General features: G+C 36.2%; 2 protein-coding genes and 1 long non-coding RNA gene across 3 annotated transcripts in view; all 3 read right to left on the bottom strand.

Moving 5' to 3' along the window:
- LOC107602476 (Golgi membrane protein 1-like) overlaps positions 1 to 2,080 on the bottom strand; it is an 8,316-nt gene extending 6,236 nt beyond the window's left edge. The window contains exon 1 of the mRNA XM_016294995.1: positions 1,773 to 2,080. Coding sequence (XP_016150481.1) covers positions 1,773 to 2,042 — 270 coding nt within the window. The 5' untranslated portion in view covers positions 2,043 to 2,080. The remainder of the gene's footprint in view (positions 1 to 1,772) is intronic.
- A 1,539-nt stretch (positions 2,081 to 3,619) lies between these two features.
- LOC107602475 (uncharacterized) lies at positions 3,620 to 5,080 on the bottom strand. Its single transcript, XR_001611041.1, has 3 exons — positions 5,059 to 5,080; positions 4,838 to 4,953; positions 3,620 to 3,629 (listed from the first exon to the last, which is right to left on the bottom strand). It is a non-coding gene; the product is annotated as an uncharacterized lncRNA (long non-coding RNA).
- A 7,391-nt stretch (positions 5,081 to 12,471) lies between these two features.
- Positions 12,472 to 15,407, bottom strand: part of LOC107602451 (AP2-associated protein kinase 1-like) — a 54,937-nt gene continuing 52,001 nt past the window's right edge. Inside the window, exons 17-18 of the mRNA XM_016294944.1 lie at positions 13,952 to 14,065; positions 12,472 to 12,598 (exon numbers count right to left, since the gene is read on the bottom strand). Of these exons, the coding sequence (XP_016150430.1) occupies positions 12,504 to 12,598; positions 13,952 to 14,065 (209 nt within the window). The 3' untranslated portion in view covers positions 12,472 to 12,503. The remainder of the gene's footprint in view (positions 12,599 to 13,951; positions 14,066 to 15,407) is intronic.

The following is a 15,407-nucleotide window of genomic DNA, read 5'->3' as shown; positions in this document are numbered from 1 at the left end:
TTCCTTTCTCTTTGGAGTGTTACAAGCTCTTGGTGCATAAAGAAGATCTGTAAAGTTGCAAAGACTAAAGTCTCAAATCCAAAGAGATATTCTTTATAAAAGATAAGATTCAACCACACCTACCTAAAACGCCTCGTTCTAACCCGCCCCCACATACCTACATCACTATGTGGGAAGATTTGCGTAATGCCGCCCAAATGTTCACGCAAAGAGAGAAGGCGTAACTTTTATTCTCGCTGTAGTATTGTTGCCGCTGCCGCCATGTCGTAAAGACTCTGTGTGAAAGCGAAACTACTTTGTTTGGTCTTCCAAAAGAGGACGATATCTGCTTCGTCATGCCTGGAGCTGATCCGTGCTGGTCACTGAGGAAATACTACAACTTTGCTCTGTGGATCGCCGGATCGGCTTTCACCTTGGACGAAGCGGAGTCCAGCCCGGGGTCGCCACATGTCCTTCCGGACGCTCCTTCGTCGAAATCGCTGGCCGCGCTGTTCTCAAGCCCACCCGCCTCTGCTCACTCTATCCCTCCGGTCGTTCCTCACGCCTCTGCTCACTGTAGGCTACCGTGTGTGAAAGCGAAACTACTTTGTTTGGTCTTCCAAAAGAGGACACGACTAGATACAATAACAAATGTAATATTGTGAAATATTATGATGTAAAATAACGTTTTTCTATTTTAATATACATTCAAATGTAATTTATTCCTGTGATCAAAGCTGTATTTTCAGCATCATTACTCCAGTCTTCAGTGTCACATGATCCTTCAGAAATCATTCTGATATGCTGATTTATTATCAGTGCTTTTTTTTCAGGATTCTTTGATGAATAAAAAAGTTAAAAAGAAGAGCATTTATTTAAAATATAAATCTTTTCTAACAATATACACTACCGTTCAAAAGTTTGGGATCAGTAAATTTTTTACTTTCTTTTTTTTTTTTGAAAGAAATTAAAACTTTTATTCAGCAAGGTTGTGTTAAATTGTTAAGAAGTGATAGCAAAGATTTATATTGTTAGAAAAGATTTTATTTTGAATAAATGCTGTTCTTTTAAACTTTTTATTAATCAAAGAATCCTGAAGAAAGTATCGCAGTTTCCAAAAAATTACTGTTGCCAACACTGATAATTCTAATAATAAATCAGCATATTAGAATGATTTCTGAAGATCATGTGACTCTTTATACTGGAGAAATGATGCTGAAAATTCAGCTTTGCATCACAGAAATAAATTATATTTTAATAAATTATATGATTTTCCACGTATTCCCAACTTCTGAGCCTGCTCGCCTGAAGTTATGGTTGATTGCTCTTCGGCTGGATATCAACTCACCCATTAACGTAAACTACGCCAGAGCGCGTACACACCTCACGCACCGGATGCCGTGCGCGCACCCAAAGACAGTTGGACATAGTGCTGTATTAGAGGTAAAAAATTATATAAATACTGTTCGGTTTCTGGCACAAACCGATCGTTTCGTGTCTTAGGACGTCAATGTGTCGTCACGAGCCGCAGAGTTCAATTTGGATTTGTCTGTGCATGTTTTTTTTTACTCTCATAGATTTTGTTACCATTGCCATGCATTATACGACTGATAGACTGCAATGGTTGGAGTAAAAAATCTTCGTTTGTGTTCTACTAAAGAAACAAAGTCACCTACATCTTGGACGTCCTGGGAGTAAGCAGATAAACATAAAATTTTCATTTTTGGGTGAACTATCCCTTTAAATCATGACCAAAAACTGCACAAGTGAGTGCAAGATGAGTGTTTTCATACTCTTTCGTGTTTCCAGGTGATGAGAGCGTTCTCCTGCTGTCTCTGGTGTGTTTCCTCCATTAACTCCAGCTGCTCGTTCTGTCTGCGCGTCTCCTCCTCAACCTTCAGCTTGCTCTGCTGCTCTCGGTCTCTGTCTGCAGCCAGCTGCCTCATGTGGCCCTCCATCACCCAGTAGTTGAAGCCGAGCAGGAGGACGCAGGCGATGAGAGCCACCACCAGCAATGACGGGGAGCGACCGCCACGTCGACCGTTTCCGAGTGCACCCATCATACTCGGTCACAGTCCCACAAACACCTTACAAATGGGTTTCTGAAAAAGAAAGCGTAAACTTTATATAGCGTAGACATTTATAACCGCACAATACAGGAAATAACAACAAAGTCTTTCAGACTGAAAGAGATGTCGGAAGCTTAAAGGGATACTCCACCCCAAAATGAAAATTTGGTCATTAATCACCTACCCCCATGCCGTTCCAAACCCGTAAAAGCTTCGTTCGTCTTCAGAACACAATTTAAGATATTTTGGATGAAACCCGGGAGGCTTGTGACGCCATTTTGGAGAATATCCGCTGAACGCAAGCAGCGTATGCTCTTCTGTGTCAGCCGCGCTGCACGGATGCACTGTTTTCGTTCAAATCAAATCGTAAATACACATAGAAAATGTATCTTTGTGTTGCGGCTGAGCCTCCCGGTTTTCATCCAAAATATCTTAAATTGTGTTCCGAATACGAACTAAGCTTTTACGGTTTTGGAACGACATGGAGGTAAGTGATTAATGACAACATTTTAATTTTGGGGTGGAGTATCCCTTTAGGTAAAGATCATGTTCCATGAAGATATTTTGTAAATTTCCTACCGTAAATATATTAAAACTTAATTTTTGATTAGTAATATGCATTGCTAAGAACTTCATTTGGACAACTTTAAAGGCGATTTTCTCAATATTTAGATTTTTTTGCACCCTCAGATTCCAGATTTTCAAATAGTTGTATCTCGACCAAATGTTGTCCAATCATAACAAATTTCGCAAAATTGACCCTTATGACTGGTTTTGTGCTCCAGGGTCACAAATGTAAAAAAAGAAAAATAAATAAGTGAGAAGAACAGACATCTATGTTACAAAACCAAATGCATGAGGCATTTTTAGCCATCAAACTGATCTAGACTGCATCTTGGGGGACTATAACATACCTGCCTATAAAGATAGCATTTTTGGGCATTAAAACCTAGCGAGCTGCCTATTTTGACAGCATTGTTGGTCATCATAGCCTACTGGTAAACATAGACAGCACTGTATTAAGACATTCATCGCAGTTTTCAGAAATATACAATTTTCATCAGCATCATGTCCTGATGTAGCAGCAGTAAAACCGCACATAACCTAGTATTGTTTTCATGCATATTTCAAAGACAAGCATCATTTTGTTTCAGAGACTTTCTGAATAGACCAAATCAGCTACTCACTGAAACAAGTTTGGTGCGTGAAAAAGCCTTTTTGTATAATTATAAAAAAGGCCACCTTCAGGTCCAGGTTCACATCTTTTTGCTGGAGTAAACATAATATTAACTTTGTTCAGTGTATATACTGTATATATTTATGAGACGCTTTCAAATTTTGTAAATCCATATTTCGTAATTATTTCAAAAATAATTTTCCGGCCTTGCATGGTGTTGACAGAAGTAAATTACTATACATCTTGTTGGGTTGGTTGTTCAGGGCAGATACTGAAGACATACGTACAGGGGGATCTTCCCTTGCTCCAAGTCCTTCAGTGTTTTTTGTCGTTCGCTTGGGCTCAGTTTAGAGGAAAACTCAGCCACTTCCACACCGACAAACAGCTTCACGAGCAAATACAGTCTGAGAGACAGAAAAAATTGTTAGATGAAATCAAAAATACATGGTTTGTCTTTCATTGAACACATTTTAGGCAAAAGATCACAACTAAAACTAGAGTATATCCACATATTTGTGTGAATTACCTTGCTCTGTGCTCTGTCTGTACAGTTATTTTTCTTAGGTGCAGACTTCACTTTGCATCCTTGTAAATTATTCATGATTATAATCAAATTCAATTTTATATTCAGGGCTCCAGACTATTAAAATGACTAAGGAGCCAAAAATGAATGAAGCATATAGGAGCCACGTTTAGTCACCAAATTAGAGAACTGCAACCAGAAGTGCTTTCTTCCATTGTCATGCTTACAGTGTTGCCACAAAGTTTTTAAAATCAAATGTAACAAACCCGAATAAATAAATAATACTTCCACAATGTCCTAGATTCACATTTCAAATCTCAAAACACATCTTGTATCACAGATTCTTTCACTAATCATCAAACTTTAATCTGCAAAAATACATATTTAAAGACACGTCTTCCATTTTATTTACAATTTTTCACTAAATTAGTTCACGCAAGAATAATTCTAATTTTGCGCACCAGATCTACAGGATCACGTGACACTGAGGACTGGAGTAATGATGCTGAAAATTCAGCTTTGCATCACAGAAATAAACAAAACAAAACAAACAATAGAAAACATTTCAAGTGTGATAATATTTAAAATATGTAAATAATATTTACAACAATATTTGTTTTTTAAATAAATGCTTAATCAATATTAAAATAAATATGTTAACATTTAAATTGTAATAATATGTCACAATATAATTGTTTTTATTGTATTTTTCAAATATATACAGCCTTGGTGAAAATAAGAGACTTTTTTCAAAAACATCGCAAAAATCTTACAGACTCCGAACTTTTGAACGGTAGTGTAAATAATATTAAATGTGGCATGTACTGAATGGCATATTGCAGAATAAGCAACAATACATGTCAAGATATCAATATGCCATGCAGAGACATCCATGAACACTTTTAACTAATAAAGTAAAAAAAATTAAAAATTGCTAAATCGATTCAAAAAGACATTACATTTTTTTTTTTAAATGAATAAGATGTTAATTAATTGATGCAGTTGTTTATTTTTTTTAAATTTGCAACTAATTTAACCATGGCCTGGAGCCCTTAATATATACAGCAGTCCTGAAAAATGCATCATTACCAGTGTGCTGCTTCTCTGGAGTTTGTGAAGCACAAAGCAGGACTGAACTTGAGCCGAAGCAGGAAGTGAAGGATGATGAGCGGTTTTTTGCTTAAGGTGCAGGGGACATAATACTCCTGCGCAAGACATTCCCACATATGTTAAAGTTATGCAGAGAAGATCTGTTACCAGTTTAGATCCTATGGTGTCTGATTACAATTCTCAGGAAGTGCTAAACTCACAGCGAGACCCTGAGGGAAGTTAAATTCATCCTGGCTTTGTGTGGTGCTCTCTGCACAGCTGTGTGTTGAACTGAAGAGTCGAGGCTGGTGCAGATCCAGCAGCGGTAGCTTCTCAGGGTTGTGGGTGAGAGTGGCGGAAAACCACAACTTCTGCAGAGGAATATGTGGCGGAGACAAACTGACATACATACAAACAGACATAAATATTGAGCTGCTTGTTTTAGACTAGTAAAGATAAGTTTAAAGTTTAAAGGTGGGCACAGGCACTGTCAAACTGAGGGTCACTGAGTTGGCTGGTATGGCTGGTTGAAAATCCTTGAGCTGAATAATGATGATATCCTACCTTGCCACTGTGATTGGTCCATGCAGGATTCTCCTGAAGACAGACACTGTGATGAACGGAGGTCTTACGGGTTTAAAACAACATGAGGGTGAGTAATTAATGACAGAATTTTTTGGGTGAACTAACCCTTTAAAGTTAATGTCTAAAGTTGACTATCGAAATAAAGTGTAACCTTAATTTTTTTGGGTGAACTAGCCCTTAAAATGAGGATCTGTATGTTCAAGATGATTTCAAAAGGATAGTACACCCAAAAATGAGTCCATCATCATCTACTCACCTTCATGTCGTTTCAAACCTGTATGACTTTCTTTGGTGGAAGACAAAAGACATTTTGAAGAACGTTAGCAACTATAGAGTTTGTGACAACTGACTTCCACTGAATGAAAAATAAATACCATTTCTCAGAACGTTCCATAGAAAGTCATACAGGTTTGGAACAATATAAGAGTGAGTAAATGACAGGATTGTAAACAAGTGAATAAAATGGGGAAAAGACAAATGATTAGGAGCCCTCTATCACACTCCATTACACAAGATGACTACACAATAAAGCAATACAGCACAAATAAAGCACATTCTACAGTATAATCCACAGAAATACAGCACTAATACCGCAAACAGTCAATGTCTTGACAGTTACCACTGACAAACACAAACCTTGTTTCCACAAACTGTCAGCCTTTCAATCACATTTCCACATTTCTGAGAAATGTCAGAAGTCTAATGTTCTACGAAATTGAAATTCTATGAAATGTGTATATATATATATATATATATATATATACTTCCATTTAGTTTTTGATGTATCTAGCAATAGACAAATGACCCTAATAAGCATCGAGAGCCATGGAAACAAGGAGGTTACAGAAAACAGACTGAACTGAGATCAGAGCAGAGACGATGCAAGTGATGCAAGTCTTACCTTCATGATGAAGGAAATGGTTGGCATTAAATTCAGGATTAATACAGCAGAGCACTAAGATTTAGTTAAAACATCAGTGCTAATCTGTGTAAAATGTGCTTTTGTTTGCAAATATTTACACAATAGCAGTCATGAGGCAGGATGCAAAGTATAACATAATCCTAACCCTAACCCTATATGAGAAATGCCGCTAAAGCTTAAACACCTGTGCAGATATTGAATCGATTCGAAAAGTGTGAACATACGATGCAGCGCAAAACTCTTAAGATGTGGCCTTAAAGGGAAAAATGAAATTTCTTTCATCATTTATTCACCCTTATGTGTATTACTCACTTTTTTTTCCTGTGGAACATGAAAAGATATTCTGAGAAAAGTCTCAATGTTATTTGTGTCCATATACAATGGAAGTCAAGGGTCACCAAACATTCTTCAAAATATCTTGTTTTTCATAGAAATAAAGTCATACATGTTTGGAATGGCATGAGGGGGAGTAAATGATGACAGGATTTTCATTTGTAGGGAATTTTAAATTCAGTAGCCTCATATTTTAATAAAAGCAATGTTTCAAAAATGCATTTAACTGGCATGCTCATGTAAGCTAACCGTCAATCCCTCATTGAACAGAAAGTTATAATAATTAATAAGGACAGTGCATGTTACTATAAAAGTTCATTTTAATCACAACATGGGCATATTCATCCTTAAAGTTAGAAAGTTTACATTTGCACAACAGGACTGCACTGTACACCCAAATGTTGTCTTTACTTAAATATTTAAGTAATCTTGACAAGACATTACGTTTCGGGCCCATAAATCAAAAACCTAAGTGTGTGTAACTTGTTTACCTACAAAAAAAGTAAATTTAAGATTACAAGTGTTGTCAACTCAAAATCCTAATTTATTAAAACAGCTCACTCTGGTCTTTATTTAATGTGACTGGCCATGCGAGCTGTTCTACCTGGCAACAAGAGAACTGATGCACTGATTGGTAGATAATTACAAAATGCAGTTCTCTCGGGATCTGCACTTACCAGTTTGACTTTATTTCATACAAAAGTTCATGTTGAGACTTAACAGAGGTTAAGATGTTAATGGTTTACTGAAAAGTAAAAGTTTAGTAAAGTTTGATGTCACCGTTATAGAGATCAGTGTTTGCTTGTCACCGTGATATAGATCAGTGTTTGTTTGTCACCGTGATAGAGATCAGTGTTTGCTTGTCACCGTGATATAGATCAGTGTTTGTTTGTCACCGTGATAGAGATCAGTGTTTGCTTTAGTTGGGCCTTGATTTCTTAAACATTAGTTTTTCTCTGGCTGCTTTAACTTTGTCTTTCTAAAACACACTCCTTAAAGCAATACATGCAAGAAAACATCTGATCAGATGATATTGGTTACTTATTGTTGATGATATAGTCATCATTTGAGTTGTCAACTTATTAGGGTTTTCGGTGTGACCCAAGTAGTGTTTAGTCACATATCATGCAACATAACATTTAGATTTGGCCAAGAAAAGAAAAAAGTTAAGCAAAAATCTTCTCTAAAGGTGTGTGAAAGCAAAAAAAAAACAGAATGCAATATGACGTTTAGTCACAGCATTTGAATGTGGCATGTCTGATATCCATGAACACAGACTAGGACACAACTATCTGTTCCCATCGACACTTTTATTTAACATCCTTCTTTTCAGAATTGTTTTATTGTTGCATAAAGGATAGGGCAACAGAAGGAAAAAAGGATAACACCATGGCATTCCAGTATAGATAAGACTTTTTTTTGTTGTCGTCATTATTTTCTCCTGACATGCGCTCTAATACACACTACAACACAAGATAGACGTCAGACTACTTAGCCACACCGCTAGGTGCATATCTAAGTGTAACAAGAGCACTACAGTCAGATTGCATAGGTCAGCCACATTAAAACAAGCAAAGGGAGGAAGAGGGAAAAGCGAAGAGAAATTAAGGGTTGATCACATATAAAACCTTCACATAAACATAATATCACCAACTCAATCTCATGACATTTCATAATGTTACGTTTTGGCGAAATGTTGGCTAATTCGTATGAATTTGTACAATCTCAATGCTACGATTTTGTATAATTTGCTGACGTCCCACTGATGGTTAGGTTTAGGGTAGTCCTGCACGCCTACATTTTTGTTTTCTAAAAATTGCACGTTTGCGACATACGAATCACACTGTGCAAATTCATAGTAAATCGGCAGCTCGTAAAAGAGTTCTCATGAGGTCGGGTCGAATATCACACAACAATGTTCTACCGATGCAACATTTGCACAAGCTTCGAACAAAACAATAACTCAAAATAAAACAATGCCCTTAAAACAACATTTAGGTATACTCTATAAACAGTTACATCTCAAAAGAAATGATTGTGTTTTATTACTGCTTCCACACATCTAATTATGAAAATCCAAATGTCATACATATAGTACAGACAGACATATTTACTTATTGAGCTCTATATGGTTTTACAATTGATATGTGTTGGTAAATGTGAGTTTGCAGAGATTCGTCAAGAGTCAGTGTTGACATGTCTGACATCTGCTGTCTAGAGAGCAGCGTGACGTCAGCTTTAGGATAGTTATAGACCGATATATAGGCCAATATTTGACCATTTTGAGATATTTGACATAAGTCTGTAACTATAACCGCTCAGCCGATCAACAGAAACGTTAACTTGAAGGATAATAAGCTGTTTCTGTTGTCAACTTTTTATTTTTGAGTGGAGTAAATTTCTGAAATTTACAATATTGCATTTTTTATTTTGTCATTACATTGGATTATAGGTATTAATATCAGCATTATTCTAGAAATTTCATTTTGTCAATGAATTTCTATTATTTTTCCATAACATTTCAAGTAATTTGTGATTACTGAAAAATTGATTCCCACTTGATTCAGACAAGAGCAAATTAACTATTCAGGGGTGTGTTTCCCGTAAAACATTGGAATTCGCTGATTGACTAACAAAGTACGATGCATCGTTGGAGAAATTAACTAGCTAGTTTCAACTAGCTGTTTCCTAAAACAGTAGTAACATGTTCGCACCTCTGTCATTTGAACCATGTTGGTTCAACAATATTGGACTGTTGCTAATGACGTCATGCGCAGTAATAACTTCTGCTAAATAATCGATTCAAGATCGCAACTTTTTATAGTTCATTTACACAAAAACAATTGAAAAGCATTCATTTTTAAATCAAGTTTACATGCAGTATGTAATTGGCGTACACTTTATTCCTCTAGGATATGCATGCGGTTCATTCAGTCAGCAGTTTACGCCACTTTCTCAGAAATACCGCTGTAACGAACATGAGGACTATTTTTGTTCCCTGTTTTGCTTTATTTGATGTTTGATTCATGCTTCTAACCACAGGTCGAGGGCTGTCGTTCCAACCACACAAATCTGCATTGCTGTTTGCGAATATTTGTTGGAACTACAGTATGGTTTCAGGAAACTCCGAAACATTGAACTGTTGGAAACTAGCAGCCATAGTTGGCTAACGATGCTTTTGGGAAACACATTCCAGTCATGAACCAGTTTGAACACAAATAACTGATTCAGTTGAACAATTCTCATGAAATAGTATTTAGGCATAACTAGGAGAAATTCTATTCATTGTTGCAATATCCAGATTTTCACAAAAAAATCTGTATTGCCTGTTGAAAAACACAACTAGTTATTTTCTGACAGTAACTCCAGAACTTATCATTGATTGTTTTATTTCTGGTAAACTTCACATGGTAGACGAGACCTCAGGAGGAGCAGTCCGTCACAGGCTCAGTCTAAACACATTTACTCAAAGTTAACTTAGAAAACGTACAAACACATATCTGTTTTAAATTGAAATCTTAAGAGGTTAAGATTCAAAATAGAGGCTATTCAAGGAGGTAATGGATACAAATAAATAATGCCTTTAAATGCTGCCTACAGGCACAGCCCATGAGGGTTTGGTACAGCTTATATCTATTTACAGTTATCATTTCGAGCTTGATAGCTGAAACGTTATTGAACACGGAATCTCTGATAGTCGCTATCTGTATATTCAAGTTTATCCAAAACAGCCTTCACATGACAGGCGCACAGGAGAAACACACAGGCAGAAAGAAAATCCAACTGACAGAACTTTGTGCTCTAACATACAGATAAATAATCTTTACCTTATTACATTTATCTTGAGGTTAATACACATTTATACAGATTCTCGGTTTGTACATTTATCCTGTACAGTCACAGCTTAAGTTACTCTCAATATGATGCATGTTTTCTTTTCATCAACATTTACCCGTTGTGTGTCGTTACAGGGGACAATTCATAACTGGATCAAAATTATAAATATTAAATGTACACTATAGGGGTAGCACAGGGCACAATAAGAGTCAGACAGCAAAAAGCAAAGAAGCATAGGGTATAAATTAACAAGTAAAAGAAGGAATGAATTAAGGAGAAGAGACAGAATGACTGAAAAAATAAATGATGGGATGAAAGAACATCACAGAGGAGTGAAATCCAAGTGTTTAAGATGATAAATAAAGCTATGTGACAGATTATAATAACTGCAAAGGGAAACACCTCGACAAGTGTTCATTTACAGCAGTTTATCTGTGATGTTGCATGTCTACTTTGCAGGATACACTCAATCTAATAATGTGGGCGAGAAACCTTAACTTTGCCACTTTCGAGGGCCTAAACATACTCTGCGTAAGTATGTGAACGCTCCATTTCTGTTTTAATGGCACAGACACTTTAAGTTTACTATCACCTTTTTGCGTACTGTGGTTTGTTACCAGCAATACACTTGCAATGTCTTCAAACATGTTAGACACTGCTAGCGTGCTCTACAGTACCATTCAAAAGTTTGGGGTCAGTACGATTTTTTATTCATTTATTTATTTTTTAAGTAATTAATACTTTTATTCAGCAAGGATGCATTTAGTTTATCAAAAGTGACAGTAAAGACATTTATAATGTTACAAAAGATTTCTATTTTAAATAAATGCTGCTCTTTTTAACTTTATAACTCTAACTTTATTCATCAAAATGATCCTAAACACACACACAAATAATAATAATAATAATAATAACAATAATAATTAGCTCATTCTGGTAATTCCTATGTTCTTATACATTTAATTACAATTATATATTAAAATTACATTTCTCAAAAATACTGATACACTCTGCGCATCACACTAGTTTTTCTGTCGTTTATGTACAATTTGAAATTTCAAAGAATTTCTCAATTTTAGAATTAACCAAATGGAGTTAAATATAGCAACAACATGGTGATAACATGGTAACTTTAAACATTTATGTCCTTGCACATTCACATGTTGCTAAGACGTTCTTAATCATATGCAATATAGTTTTAGTTGAAAATCATTATACTTTGAATGTTTTATAAGCTTAAATTCCACTGTAGTGCAAAAGGTATATGCTGATTTTGAAAGCAGTACAACTGTTTTCAATACTAATAGCAATAAATTAGTTTCTTGAGCAGCAAATCAGCATATTAGAATGATTTCTGAAGGATCGTGTGACACTGAAGACTGGAGTAATGATGCTGAAAATTCAGCTTTACCATAATAATATTTCACAATATTGCTGTTTTTACTTTATTTTTATCAAATGAATGCAGCCTTGGTGATTTTTTTTCAAAAACATTTAAATATCTTACCAGCCTCAAACGTTTCAACTGAAATGGATTAAATCAAATCCCGTCCTGCATTACTTGTAATTGAATAATGTTTCATTCTGAAATGCCATTTAACCGAAGATAAATGGATTATGAATTTCATGCTAAAGAACCGTAATCTATTGAACATTGACTTTTGGCATGATATCACCCCTAGCTAAGTCATACATTTCCAAAGCTGGCGTAAATCATCACTAGTTGACATGTTTTGAAATCCTGAAGTGTGAAGCATAAATCAATGATAGAGAGATGTTTATGAATGTTTATGGATCAGCAGAAGAGAGACATACAGAAAATGTGAAAAGAATGTCAAAGGAAAATGTGCGCAAGGACACTCAAGGGTGGACAGGGTTTATGCGACTACTTAAAACTGAAGTTTCTAAACTCTCGCTATAATTTTTAGAATTGCACGCTGCCCTCTCCCTGTGTCTCTATTCATCTGCCTCTCTCTCTCTCTGTTTCCTCTACAAGTCGATGAGTTGGTCCACCAGCAGAAGGGAGCGTGCCAGCGAGGGCAGACTGGTCTCAGAACTGCCACTGTTGCTGCGCGAGTGACCACCTAGAACATGACGGAAAGAGGAAAAGAGAAAGAGTGAGGGAGAGAGAGAGAAAGGAAAGGAGGTGAGAAATGAGAAGTGTGGGAAAGAATGAGGATGAAAAGAAGATGTTGACGGCGGGCGAGTGAGGGATGAGGGGTGAGAAAAGAAAGGAGGAAAGAGAAAAAGCAAAAACCAGATGAACAGCAGGAAAGAGAAAGCATAAACCGCTAAAAGATAACAGAGCAGCATCAAAGTAAGGATTATGTGTGGGAATAGCGGAATATTTTAAAGAGCATGGCAAGAAAGAAAAACAAAAGCGCCCAAAAACTTAAAGTCTTAAGGGTGAATAATATTCGCTGTAATGCTACTTTAAGATCATAGTTTACATTTTAAGTTTAATATATTATGTAGTACATGACACTCACCTACTTGAATTTCTTACTTGAAAGTCATATTTCATCCCAAAATCAAAAGAAAAGAAAAGGGGGGAAAAAAGTGCATAAAGAAATTAAAAAAATTAAAGTCAAATTTTTGTTTTTACAGTATTTTTATAGGCGTGTCTTCCCTCAAACTCTCATTACAATGAAGTAAAATAAATAGAAAATATTTAAATACACTGCTCTACTAAATAGGAAAAGTAAGATTTAGATTTTTTTTTTTTTTCTTAATTTTTTAAGTTTTATTTGATCAAGAATACAGTAGAATGTTGAAAACCTCCGTGCTGCTTAATATTTTTGTAAAACAAAAAGGGGGAAAAATTCTTTGAATGGAAACAGCAACAGAAACAGAACAGCATCATATTTGAAACCAAAATATTTTGTAACATTATAAATGGTTTTTTCTATAACTTTTGGTCAATTTAATGTATCCTTGCTGATTAAAAGTATTAATTACTTTTAAAATAATCTAATTGACCCAAATTGCACATACAATAAATATATATATAAATAAAAAATTAATTAATTTAAGTAAAAATTATTTTATCTCAGTATGATTTTTTCTTTAATGAGAATAACCATTGACAATAATGGGTAAAAGGTCATTATGACCTAAATCATTACAACAATCAAAAGATATTACAGTACTGAGAATTTGGCAAAATAAATGTCACAATATAATTTTTCTTCTTTTGATTTTCGGGTGAAACAGGGCGAAGACAGTTTGTGATGCAGAAATGAAAGCATGTGTGTCCGAGTCTATTTCACTACTCAAAGCCAGGTCTTAATTGTTCAATAACGTCAGAGACACCAGGGTCTAACAGTACAAAACCACTTTCTGTTTGATACGTTTGCAACTATTCATCTACACTTCGGGGTGAATTAGATGCATGTGCTCTCTTCCAGAAAATTTTGCTGCTATCTGAACTCCCTTACCTTGGCTGGAGCTTTTGGAGATAAGCACTGGAATTGGGTCAAACTGGTTATCGGCGCTTTGGACCCCAGTCTCAGAGGACTGGACGACTGAGAGCAGGTGAGCTGGATCAGAGCCTGCAGGAAGAGGTTAGTGCCACAGCAGACCGGCAGAGAGAGAGAGAAAAAGAAGAGATTAGGAAGAAAGTTTGAGAGAGGGGAAAAGAGAGTGATGAGCATAGATAAGCAAGAGCAGGTAAGTAACGTAAGAAATGTCCTAAATAAGCGAAACAAGGAGTACTTCATTTGTCGAGGCCTATTATGAGCACAAAGCACAAATTTTCACCATTTGACTCAGCATGTAGGCTAATTTTGTTTATTTGTTCGGCAGAAATCTAAAACCTTTTACTGATTAAAACTGGTTTCTATTTCACAGGCTAATTGGTTTCTATTTCTGCTTGACATAACAAAAATCTAACTCACAATCAATGTCTTGTTACTTATACCACATGCAACTGAGGTGATTGTGCATCTGTTTCTTACCCTGGTGGTACTGTCCACTGCTCAAAGCAGTAGTAGTAAACTGGTCCAAAGATGGTGCAGGGAGAGATGAGGGGGATGAGGCCAGTATTAGACCACCAGTGGAGGGGTGGGAGAGAAGCGGCCCATCCAAAAGAGAATCCTGTCCAACCAAAGAGTCTGGAGGACACAGGGCAAGCGTGAATAATAGAGAATGACAGAGAATACAAAGAGGAGTTACCAGAGAAATAGAATACTGAGAATAGGGCGAGAGAGAGAGAGAGAGAGCCGAACAAAAAGACATCCACAAAGTACAGACAGGACTGATAAGATTAGGGAATTCAAAGAAAATATGAAGAGAGAAAGGATGAGTAGAAGGTGGCAGTGAGAATTAAGAGAGAAGTTCTGTAGCAGAAGTGGATGAGGCCCACAATATTCAAAATAGTTTTTGGGGGTCACAACAAGGTCAGTGAAAATACCTAATTATGCATGAAACTTTAACAAATAACCACTAATTACAGACAACCGGACCCACAATAAGAGACACACTTGAAATAACCTATGAAGTTATGTGAAACACACTGGGATGTAGTTAGCCGTTTGATCACCAGGTGGCCCTACTGACAATATAAACAGACAATGACACAGTCCGACCTGGAGTGTATGCACCAATTTCAGGAAAGGTGACACAGCACTTTGAGGTTTTTAAAGAAATGTTCTGTAGGTCATCACGCTAGTATGACCAACAATGTGCCATTTGTTTAGTCTTTTTGCTGCCAACATAATCAAGAACTTATCATTCAACCAAAGCCATCCACATGTTCTCATCAACAAGTGATGACAAGTTATATCACTGCTAGGTGAGGTCATGTGGTTATTCTGCAGAACGTATCGGCTTGTTTTCATCAGTGGACAGACTTACTGCTAGGCTTGCCGCGATAGACGGTGTTGATGGTGATAC

The sequence above is a fragment of the Sinocyclocheilus grahami genome, unplaced genomic scaffold (assembly GCF_001515645.1).
Source record: "Sinocyclocheilus grahami isolate Dianchi unplaced genomic scaffold, SAMN03320097.WGS_v1.1 scaffold327.1, whole genome shotgun sequence".
Taxonomy (NCBI): domain Eukaryota; kingdom Metazoa; phylum Chordata; class Actinopteri; order Cypriniformes; family Cyprinidae; genus Sinocyclocheilus; species Sinocyclocheilus grahami.
Note: the sequence above shows the minus strand (reverse complement) of the source record. Positions and strands in the feature narration are given on the sequence as shown.